This window comes from Quercus suber, unplaced genomic scaffold (genome assembly GCF_002906115.3).
Source record: "Quercus suber isolate HL8 unplaced genomic scaffold, Cork oak 2.0 scaffold_538, whole genome shotgun sequence".
In the NCBI taxonomy this organism is placed as follows: Eukaryota; Viridiplantae; Streptophyta; class Magnoliopsida; order Fagales; family Fagaceae; genus Quercus; species Quercus suber.
The window spans coordinates 477,661-489,890 of record NW_027069986.1 but is presented as its reverse complement, the minus strand read 5'-3'; the positions used below and the strand labels follow the sequence as shown (position 1 = coordinate 489,890).

General features: G+C 33.7%; 1 protein-coding gene across 2 annotated transcripts; it reads right to left on the bottom strand.

Annotated features, from left to right (window-relative positions):
• Positions 1–4,998: 4,998 nt before the first annotated feature.
• Positions 4,999–10,491, bottom strand: LOC112017637 (pentatricopeptide repeat-containing protein At1g74750). 2 transcript variants are annotated; one of them, XM_024050095.2, is made up of 3 exons: positions 10,378–10,491; positions 7,923–8,034; positions 4,999–7,810 (listed from the first exon to the last, which is right to left on the bottom strand). In XM_024050095.2, exons 2-3 carry the CDS (start codon positions 7,923–7,925, stop codon positions 5,174–5,176), a joined length of 2,640 nt encoding a protein of 879 aa, XP_023905863.2. In that variant the 5' UTR covers positions 7,926–8,034; positions 10,378–10,491; the 3' UTR covers positions 4,999–5,173. The 2 variants fall into 2 exon arrangements, with proteins under 2 accessions (XP_023905863.2, XP_023905864.2); XM_024050096.2 differs by lacking the exon at positions 7,923–8,034 and having other exon boundaries at positions 10,378–10,485.
• Between the last annotated feature and the right edge of the window lie 1,739 nt (positions 10,492–12,230).

Here is a 12,230-nt window from a genome sequence, read left to right as displayed (position 1 = left end):
GGGATTATATATGTTTTAGTTCTTTTCTTTTGATTAGGGGGCAGGGGTTGTTGAGCATTACAATTGATTTTAATCAATAGAATGAAGTCATCAAGGTGGAGATAATAATGAAGCCATACGGATTATGGACTATAGAGACTAAAACGGGGGCTATGATCCCAAGGTTTTGAAACATGTCTTAGTAACATATATGCCCATGTGTGATAAAGTTTTCATCAGGCTAGACTTTTGGCCAATTTAGAATTTTTTTTTTTTTTAATTATGAAATTATGTAAAGAATTAGTAGAGGTAAAAAGTCAAAGATATGAATTTATTAATAGATTGATTTATCTTATTTTGACTCTTCCGGTACATGTAACGATTAAACGATGATCATATTTTATTTTGAGTATAGTTAAGTAAGGTGTTGTTACAAATTTAATGCAAATTTCTAATAAATAATATGATTTTTTTGTATTGAAAGGAAAATTGTTAGAAGCTTTACATCATATTCAACAATTGTTATTTATTATTATTTTTTATAATCAATATTTGTTGATTTTAGTTCTCTAAAATAGTGTGTGTTGCATTTTTAAGGGGGTTTTTACTGATATCACTCATATACTTTCACATGAATGTTAGTTTGTTCACCATAGTTTTGATTTCAACAATTAACATCCAACACATCAAATTTGTAACGAATCGAACATTTTGTAGCAATTTTGCATTAAATATTAAAAATTTTAATAACATGATGTAGACATGGTTTTTACTAGACCATCAATAATATTGAAATATCATTAATAATATATGCATATTACATTATTAAATTCGTCAAATTTTGTGGAAAAATAGTAACAAAATGTTATTTGCCACAAAACTAATGAGTATGAGTTATTGTATAACTCAAAAGTCCAATTACAAAATTGACACTCGCATCAAAGTAATGACGAGATTGACACTCGCATCAAAGTTCAACAATCGTATTTACCAAATTTCTATGATGATTGAGACCATCCTAACAATTAACATCCAACACATTAAGTTTGTGACAAATCAAACATTCTACAATTATTTTGCGTTAAAGTTTAACAAATTTAATAACATGATTTTTACTAGATCATCAATAATTTTGAAATATCATTAATGATATGCGCATATTACGAGATTAAATTCGCCAAATTTCATGAAAAAATAGTAACAAAATATTAGTATTTGCCATAAAACTAATGAGTAGGAGTTACTGTATAACTCAAAAGTCCAATGATCAAATCGACACTCGCATCAAAGTTCAACGATCGTATTTTCCATGATGATTGAGACCACCCTAATTACATTAATCAATGCCTATGTTGTAACCACTTTTTCATTCAAAGTTTATTGACACTTAGTTAATGCAAAAATTACTCACAAATAAATTTTCAGAGAGTGGATGTAAATTTTAAACTTTATCCCTATTAGGTATGCAAGTACAGTTTGATTTTATACAAAGAAAAAAGATCAACATATAGTTTCTATTAGAGAGAAATTGTACACCAGGAATGCAAGTACCAAAAAAACCACATTTGGTGGTTAGGATCTTTGTATGCCGTATGTGATAGATAAGTTTGAACTATGAACATTGGGGCCAATAATGTGACCTTGGTTCAATTCAGGCTATTAATGTCCACTGCTTTGAAACTAATGGACCACTGCTTTGAAACTATTGGACATAGAGGTATGATTGAGATTATATGTTATGTTTCAAGCCTACAGCATTTATGAAGCAGATTTAAGTCTCCTTCTTCTCAACCAAAAAAAAAAAAAAGTCTCTTTATAGAGCCGTTCATGCACTAATTCCTATGTAGGTAGAAATTAAAAGAAAAAAAAAAGTTCATGTTAATGAATGTCGTAGGGCATTAGTTAATAATCCAATTAAAAAAAATTTATGAGAAAAGAAAAAAAGCAATTAATGTTTTGACAGTTTTTTTTTTTTTTCCATAAAAGTGATATCAAAACTCTCTTAAAATAGATTCTTAACCAATACCCCAACAACACTCGTTAACATTTCCCAAATAAAAAATACTACGATCATGCTCAAATTGAATTGGTGCTAAAAGTCTCATAGCTCAATTAGTTAAAGCAAATTTAAGTCTCCTTCTTCTCACTAAAAAAAAATCTCCTCTTTGTTGACCGTTCATGCACTAATACATTTGTAGGTAGGGATTAAAAATATAATAATAATATGATGATCGTGCTCAAATTGAACTAGTACTACAAAAGTCTCGTAGCTCAATTGGTTAAAACATCCTACAAAGATATTTAGATGTTCAAATCTCGTCTTCCCTTATTGTAACTATTTAATTATAAATATATATATATATATATATATATCATTTTTTGTCATGAGAAAAGAAAAACCGTGTCTTTAAAGTGAGAAGGCAAGCATTTTTTTTTTTTCTTTTGTGATGTCCCAAATCCAATATTAATTTTACTAATAAGGTTTTTTGCAAATGTATTTACATTAATTTTACTTGAAGATTCATAATTTAGCAGACAATTAAATAGGGATTTGCACCTTTGTTTGGTAGGTTCTGTCTAAAAGGAAAAAAGACGTCAGTCTTAGGAGATTTTTTCTTTTTCTTTTTCTTTCTTGTATCATTTGCCGATTAGGAATTTAGGAGAGAAAATGGGAAGAAATTGATGTAATTACTAATTAGTAGGACAACCCTTTTTGTTGCCTTGTTTATTTCATTCTTATACCATGCAATTAGCGTGCACCAAGGGGCACGACGAGGCCACCCACTTGGATTAAAAGAATGGAAATATCAATATCATAATCAATTATAAAAGTTGTATTTTTGTTTATTTTATGTACTGTTTACATGTTTTTCACTACTTTTTGTTGCAGTTTTGTTTCAAATAATTTAAGTTTCAATTTTTTGGAAATAAGATAATTTTTGGCTTTTTTTATCTCACATTAGTTAAATAAGCTACCAAAAATAAGTAATTTTCAAACAGATAAGATTCGTTTTTTGTAAACTAATTGACAAATCGAGTAATAAAAACTTACGATTGGTTCATTTAATGTTATTTCAAACATTAGTTAAACTTGAGCTTAAAACTAAGCTAAACTACATGTTTAAACTTTTTTTTTTTCTTGTTGAACAAGTTTTAGCTTATTCACAAATCACAAGTTACTTGACAAACCTTTTTTTCCCTCATATATATACTAAGAGTAAGGACAAAATGGGCTTTTGCCCTTTTCGGGCAAATTAATTAGCTTTTTACCCCATTTCCCAAATTAAGTAGGGAAATACTCTTCTTTTTAAAACTCAATTTATGATAAATCGAGTTAGAAAAAAAAAAATTTTGAAGTCCTATAGTGCCGTTTTAATGAGCCTATAATGACGTTTTTAAGACCTATAGTGACGTTTTTTAACTCGACTTCAATGAAATCAAGTTATAGGCAATTTTTTTACCTATAACTCGATTTCATTGAGGTCGAGTTTACTATAAGTATTAAAAAACGTCACTATGGGCTCCTTAAAATGCCACTATAGAGCCTAACTTGATTTATCGTAAATCGAGTTTTAAAAGAGGGACATTTCTCTACTTAGTTTGGAAAATGGGGCGTAAAGCTAATTAATTTGTCCGAAAAGGGAAAAAACCCATTTTTTCCCTAAGAGTAATGCTAGAAATACAAACTTTTTTACAAAAAATTTACAAATTGTTGATGTGGTGAGTGATTATTGGTACAAAAAAAAATTGCAAAATAGTTTGTGATTATAGCATTACTTATATATTAAACACCAACACTAAAAATGCTTACCTCATAATAGATTTATATTAAAATAGTTAATGGCTAAATCGTCGTTGTGATTAATTATTAAAAATTAACTAGATAGAATAATGTTCATTAATGAATTTTTTTAAAGAATTTTCATCTATGAACTTATAAAATTAAATTCACAAATCTTTTGTGAAAAAAACCCACATATAATATTTACCTAAAAATTAACTTTTTGTATTCTTAAATAAATTAAAAATAATAATTTGATATTTTGGAAAATTATTTATAAATTCAAACAATTCAATCTCAAAAATTTTATAAGACCATATTATACGGGTATATATATTAACATATAATATCATCATCTTATATATATATATATATATATTCAAATAGAACCTCATTCACGAGCATATTCAATTGATTGCTAAAACATTAATTTAGAGTTTTTTTGGTGGGAGGGCAACACAAAACTGCACCGCTTAATATGTTTGAGTTGAACACATGAGACTAAAGTTTGGACTTACGGAAATGGAACAAGAATGAATTACTTTACATCATGGAGCACAAGAGGCCAATACTAACAGGCCCTTCTTCAAGCCAAAGCCGAAAGTTACCTTCTTCTTTAGCCATTCTGGCTAACACATGGGCAACCTTGTTGCCTAGGCGTACTTTTACATGAGAAAAACCAAGATTGTTAATGTCTCTCTCTATCTAACACATGAGCTTTCTCTAGCTAACACGAGCTTCCTCTAGGATAAGACCCTCAGCAGCTAAACTAGGTACCTGATCTTAGAGTAGTATTATCACCACTTCAGCATTACCTGCGATTGCACATTCTGAAGACCCAGTTCTGCAGCAAAGAGAAAGCCCCGTGACATGCCAAAGCTTCCAAGAACATGGACTTTATTTGCTAAATATACACTTTTTTGATCCAAGCTTGAGTTACTTTTTAACAACTCCATGCATTTACAATTTCAACAACATTCCATTATATAAATTCCATTATTTCCACTCATTTATCATAAAATAAAAATAAAAATTTTAGCTTGCTGAACAAGGCATCATCCTCCGTATTTTAAATATTAACTTTGCATGTTTTGTCTTACATTAACCAACGGAATCTACTCATTCCACTAGCCTATTTTATAAACAGACTTTGTGGTTTGTCTGGGCCCAACCTGTCCATTTCAAGCGGCTTACCTTTTTATTAAAGTTATATATAATCTACCAACGAAAATAGCACCTAAGGAAATTGACATATTTGCCATTTAATTTATAGTAGCTGCACATAAAACCAAGGTCAAATACATAGAAAAATTCTAATTCGTGAGGCAGTGCAACTCAGCTCCTATTTCCTGCCCAACAAAACTCTGCTCAAGAATAAGCTTATAATCAAGAGTAGAACAAAATCGTCACCAGCTATAGTAGATGCATCCTCTCAACATAAGATTGAAGCAACCATCTATTAAGAGGCTCTCCACATCCCACAAAGCACCCAGAATTTCCATTCTCTGTGAAAAATGGGAAGCTAAATATACTCAGCAGTTCCTGTACAGCTTGCCTCACCAAAGATATTCCTGTCACCTTGCTCCGCCGGCCCCATCCAGTTACAATATCAATCCGATGGGGACCTATCCCTGACACTAGCATTTGCCGGCGAAACCAAGCAAGTGTTCTTGACAATGCTGTGACGGCTGTACCATCTGACATAACATGAAGGTTAATAAGCCAATAACAGGCGCTCTTCTCTCTGACAGCATCTGGATATACATTCTTTTGTGCAGCCACCTCCCAAACTGAGCCTGCCTCCTCCTTGAGCCCCGACTTGTGTAGAAAATCTACCACTGCATCTACAAGTCCCCTCTTGCTCTCTCTATCCTCAGTATGCATCATGTCCAAGAAATGGCTTACATGCTCCCTCACATTTTGACCATCCGGTCCTGATGCTGGCATGGACTGTAGAAATGAATGCGCAGGGTGACGTGTGATGGACATGAGCTCACAGCAAAACCCCATGTCATATGATGACTGTGCTTCTGTACAACAACTTAGGAGCAAGGTATAAGTTTGCAAAGAAGGGTTTAGGCCTAAACCCACCATACTCTGGAGCAAGTTATAGGCATCTGGCAGTCGGTGTACCCTAAGGAAAGCACTGAGCATGGAATTGCAGGTGGGCACATTAGGTCGCAAACCTGCATAGAGCATCGATTGATACCACTGCCAGGCCTTCTCAACATTCCCAGCCTTCCCCCACAAGTCCACCAAAAGACCATAAACAGGTTCGTCTGGGACCCAGTTTTTCCGTTTCATTTCCACAAAGACTGCTTCTGCTTCCTCAAGGTACCCACAATGGCCAAGCACCTCCATCACTATGCTGTAAGAGACTTTATCAGGTTCAAATCCCTTCTTCATGTCACGATAAAGATTCAAGGCAGTCTCATAGTTCCTTGCTTTGGCTTGCAAAGCAATCATGATATTATAGGTGACTAAATTAGGAACACAACCATGATCTCTCATCTCACAGAATAGCTTGTGGGCAGCAGTCAAGTTCCCAGCTTTCCCAAGGCAGTTTATTATAACACTGTAAGTGAATGTGTCAGGAGAAAGACCAGCCTCTAGCATTCTTTCGTACATGCACATTGCAACATCCAGATACCCAGCTTTTGCATGGATGTCAATGAGTGTGCAGTAAGTGACACGGTCAGGTTCACACCCTACTTCCTGCATTTGATTGAAAACACTGAGCGCTTCCTTCAAGTAGTTTGCACGGCCATAACTATGAATCAAACGATTATATGTCACAACATTAGGCTGGCATCCATCCTTCACCATCTGATCAAGCAATCTGTTTATTGCAGCAAACTGTCTGGCACGACCAAGAATGCCAACCATGGTGGTATAAGTGTGTCCATCATGCTTGAACCCTGGTTGTTGTTTCAACCAATTGAAAAAACCAAGAGCAACGGAGTGGTCTTGAAGTTTTTTGAGAATCTGGTTTGCCTGAAATGCATCCATTGAACATCTGAGATTTCCAAGAGCCTTTTCAGCTGCAGGGCCCCATTTCAATTGTTGCAGTATGTTATGAACACTTTCCGCAACATGCCCAGTATTTGCAACTGGCCTCCTAATTGGAGCAATTCCTGTTGCCATTTTCATATCTCTGGGGGGCTTGTTGAAACCTCTGCTGCTAGACGCTACAATTCCTGTATCTGAAGTCTGCACGTTTGACTTAAAATTTGATGTGAAGTGGTTTGAATGAGCTCTTCCTCTCTGTGGTACAGTCTTCTCATGATTATCTGAAGGTATACGATGACTTGCCACCGAATTCCCTGACCCAGTATACTGAACATGCCTGAGACCATTAACAATATTGGATTTATCACCTTTACCCCTTGTAGCATTATTGTTTGTTGCATGGTTTGACCCAGCTGCTATTGGTGCAGACGGTTTTGGATGAACACTGGAAAAGTTCTCTCTTTTTATGTGTCTTACATTTGACGATTTGATGCCAGAGAGAGGCCTAGTGGGATCGACCATACAGTTCATGGGTGAGTTTAGTATTCCATTTCCATCTGATAGAGGGATCTTATAGTTAACCATATCAGACAGAAAAGTTACTGCAGCAATACCAGCCTTAACAAACTGATCGGCAATAAGAGGCGACTGTACCAAATCCTTCTGAGCAGAATCAGTGACAATAGCATAACTTACACAATCCGATCTTCCCAAAGAACTGGGGGCAGACACAACTTGTTTTAGGGGGCTTGCATGATCAACATTCTCAGCCTTCTGAGGACCTATCACTCTAACTGACTCTCCAGAAATTAAGGTTCCTACTCTGCCTGAAGGTGTGGATACTAAGGCGGATGGCTTTTGAGCAAGTAGAACTTCATTTCTTTTACGCTGAACTCTTGAAACACAAGTTTCATCATCAGAGCAAGTGCATGAACTTCCATCTGCTGCACCACATCGTGATCCATTGAAAAAGAAGGATCTAGCACTACTGGAAAGGTTACTGATCTGCTTTGCTCGTAACATCTGAAAACACAGTAGCACCTTCACAAGAAGGTTTCATGGATCATGAATATGTTAGAACCATAATTATCAGACCAAAACATACTGAACATTTCAAAAAAGATAATGCATCATTTATATGTTTAAATAGTACCATCAGTATTATAAGACCATTCTGCTTATGCAATCAAAAGGTAACATGCCCAATTCCCAATCATGACTACAGAAAGAGCATTACAGGAAGAACCACTAGAAATCCCAGTAGCCTACAATTATAATTAAACAACACATCAACATCAGCCAAACATTTCAATATCCATGAAGTATTTTAAGTTGGGGGAAGGGGATATGAACTCTGGATACCTCCGATGGAAACAACAAGAAATGCCATTTAACATAAAGGTCATTGGCCAAACAAATCAATATCCATTGAAAGGAGAATGATGAAATTGTGGCAAAAAGACTGCTTTGAACTCAATCAGGTAGAAAGGTCCATCAGCACAAAATGTTTACAAGATGCATGCTACATCTAACAAGACAAAAGAAAAATGTATTTCAGAAAAGCTACACTGAATCAGAAACTAAATAAATACATGATTCAATTCTAGCAGATAAGAGTGAGCATTGTTAGCCAAATGAGTTTTGTGCCATGCAGCTATATCTTATTGTTCATGATAGAACACTGTGATGTTAGTTTAAACCATACATATAGAACATATAAAACAATAGAATAAGTTTAATTTCCATCGCCTACACATCTGGTAGAGCGTCTGTCAGTCTATCAAAATGCAACAAGGAACAAGCTTTCCTGTCCTTGTTTGCCATAAAGCATTATATGTAAATATATGAAATATGTTGGATATCTGAAAATCAAAAGGATGAAAAAGAAATGATACAGGAAAGAAACAATCAGAATGTATTCGTATATGTAAGTAATAAGTATATATACTGCTTAATATGTCTAGTGTAAGTCTTGTGTATTTTTAGAAGCAGCCTTTCAGCTGATCTTTTTTCCACATTATCAAATCTAGCATGTTGAAATCCTGTGAACCAAGTAAAGTGAAGTTAAACAAAAGTGCATCAAGGGTGTTTAATTGCTCCTTGTATAGTTATTGCGTCACTGTTCAAGCTACATGGGAAATCAAAACTCTTGGGCATGTACAACCAATTAAATAACGTCCCAAATGATCATAATTTTGTGACAACCATGGCAAAAATAATTGGAGCATCACCATTTCCTTGATATAGCCTTCCAAATAAATGTCAGCTACTCAACTAGCAGAACAGATCTTGCGATTTACTAGAGAGAATAAATTACCTGCATCATCTTATCCATGCAGTTGATCAACTCAAGGTTACATTTTCAAACTTTAAGAGATGCATAACAAAGTACAGATTTTCCTACCACTGCTATTATCATCCAGCGCCTTCAACAGGAGATGGCTTCATTAAGCAATCACCATTCATGATGACCATATACCACTTTCTTTAGTGTACACTTGTTAGAAAACAGTACAAAATTCCTCTATGTCACAACATGGTTTGCAATACTCTTAAAGCTTCTAATTTTTGTGTTGACATAAAAGTTTGGGCTTTCTGTCCACTAAATCTACTAACTACACGGTCCTGCTTCATTGTCTCTGTTACGGGTCACTAGTTTGTATAAAAATTCAGAGTTGTCACTGCTCTAAAATTTGAATCTTCTTTCAATGCTATGTCTAAAATTTTCTTACACGCGTAACTTCTTTCCATTGCTAGCATCTCACTTGAACAGAGCCCTCAGTGGTGCCTACAACCTCTAACAACACGAAGTGCCAGCTTCTTTCAGATATAATTTTGCCATAACTACACAGGCAAAAAAAAAAAAGCCAATTGATCTCCATCAATCATAATCAATCAATGCACCCACTTCAAACCTCAATTTTCGTTTACTTTGATTCTCCTCTTTTCCATCATCTAAATGTTGTTGAAATCCATCTCCTAGACCAAAATAATCCTACATCCATCAAAACTTGAAAGAACAAAATGTTTACCCTGATCATTCTTCTTCAAATTTTGAATTTTCTATTTCTTGCTTCTAACAGCAAAAATCCAATCCGAATGTTCACCATCGTGAACATGATGCTCAGTATTTTTGAATAAAAGTTTTATTACCTATAAAAGAAAACAGCAAAAATCCAAATACTTCTTCTTCTTCTTTTTTTCCTGTAAAAACAAAATTTTACTCCCATAGGCTAAAAAACCCAAATTTTATCATTACCATAAAAATAAATAATTAAATAAATTCAAAACCCTTCATTCTTCTATCAAGTTTCCTTCCATTTACACATACAAAAACAAAAAAAAAGATCAAAACTTTACATGTAAAAACCAAAATTGTACCGTTATAACAATCACAAAGATCAATCTTTCACCACATCAAAGAACAACCCAACAAACCCATGTACTCGATCACCAAAAAAAAGTAAAAACAAAAACAAACCCTCTTGTCAAGCACCAAAACAAATGGTGCCCATAAAACAAATATAGCTCATACCCATCAAACAACAATACTAGAAAAACTTTAAAAAAAAAAAAAAAAACGCTCAGATTGAGAAAGAGATAGGTACCTGAATGCTAAATGGCTTTCTGGGTCTGCCGATAAAAAGAGAAACAGAGAGAGACAGAGAAACAGAAAAGGAAGGCGGCTCTCCTCTCTCTACCTTGAACCCTGAAGTGTGTTTTTTCCAAGCAAGTTGGGGACTTGGAAGAGAGAGAGAGAGAGAGAATAAGCTGTGAGGCACTGAGGTTAGCCTTGGTGTCACACTGCTTTTGTTTTTTTTGGCTATTTCTCATAACCCTACTTTTTTGGTAATTTTACCGTTGTATCCTGAGGTACACCTGGGCTTAACCTGAGATAACATTCACGGCTTGCACGTGACAGGCAGAAGATTCTATAAATATTAGATTTCCTTTTACACAATTTTTGGGGGAATTAAAGATTTTTTAGTTTTTGTGGGCAGATTCAGTAAGTCCGTGTTTTTTGTACGGAAGATATATATCGGCCACCATATTGGTTTCAGTTGACAGTTCATTTTCAAAAAGAGTTTTTTTTTTAAAAAAAAACTTTCAAGTAAAAGTTTTTCATTATTCTAAAAAAAAAAAAATTCAAGTATAAGACCTCGCTTGAGGAGAGGAAATGGAATGAAAATGAATGAAAATACTCATTTTAAAATATTCTTTAATTCTCTTGTTTAGGAGTTTTAATGGAGGGAATGGAAAGTATATTCTCTTGTTTTGGAGTTTAAGTGAGAGGAAATGGAATGGGTAGGTGGGAACTCTCGTCCTTCTATATTCCCTTAAAATGTCAAATTTTCATTCCGCCCGAAATTAGAAAGAACGGGAGGAAATTGAATTAGATTTAATGATTTTTTTACTAACACTCCAAAAACACCCCTATATATTCAACTCTTTATAGGAGTCTAATAGTAATATTGTCATAAAATGATTTCATTCCATTCCATTTATACTGCTCCCAAACAATATTATTTACATTCGATTCATTTTCATTCCTTTATTTTCAAACATCCAATCAAGGTTACTTAATTCCATTCAATTTCATTCTTTTCCATTATTTTCCTTTACTATAAGGTTATTTAATCCATTCCATTCCATTACCTAATACATTTCATAAGGTTACTTAATACATTTCATTTCATTCCCTTATGATCATTCCATTCTATTTATTTATTTAATGAACTCCCAAGCGGAGCCTTAGGAGGAGTAATGTTAGGAACACCGAATTCGGCACAACTTTATATTATTAAGTAGTGAGTTGTGATTGGTAAGGGTATGATAGTGAGTCATATGAGTAGTGATGACACATCTTTACTAATCGCAATTCGTCACATGCCAAGTTGTGCCAAATTCAATATCCCTTAGCATTACTCTTATTAGAAAGAGGGAAAAGAAAAACTTGAAAAAGATGATAAATTCTGGAAAAAACTGGATAATAAAGGTCTATTTATTGATTAAAAACTTTGATGTTAAGTAAAAAATTATGATACTAATATTTTAGAGGCAAATTGAAAGCTACAAAAACAAATGTTTCATGAATCATAAAGAGTCATCTTTTTATTATTTTATAAAAGAAATAATAATAAAAAATCAAGTTTATTTAAAAAAAATATATTGGAGGGTCAAATTCTAGTAGACATTTTTAAATCTTAATAATTTCATTATAGGAACGAAATATATGGTATGGAATATATATTCATTCTATTCGGTTCAAGTGATACTTTAATGGTCTCTTTTAGTCTCTTTTGCAGTGTTTTATGTATGTGGCTTGAATCATACTTCTCCACTTCTCCACTTCTCCACTATCCACCTATAAATTCTAGAGAAATATTTTGACTACAACATTTTTATAATAAATTCTAAATAGCAGGATGTTATTGGTAGGTTATTGTTAGCTAAAATGTAA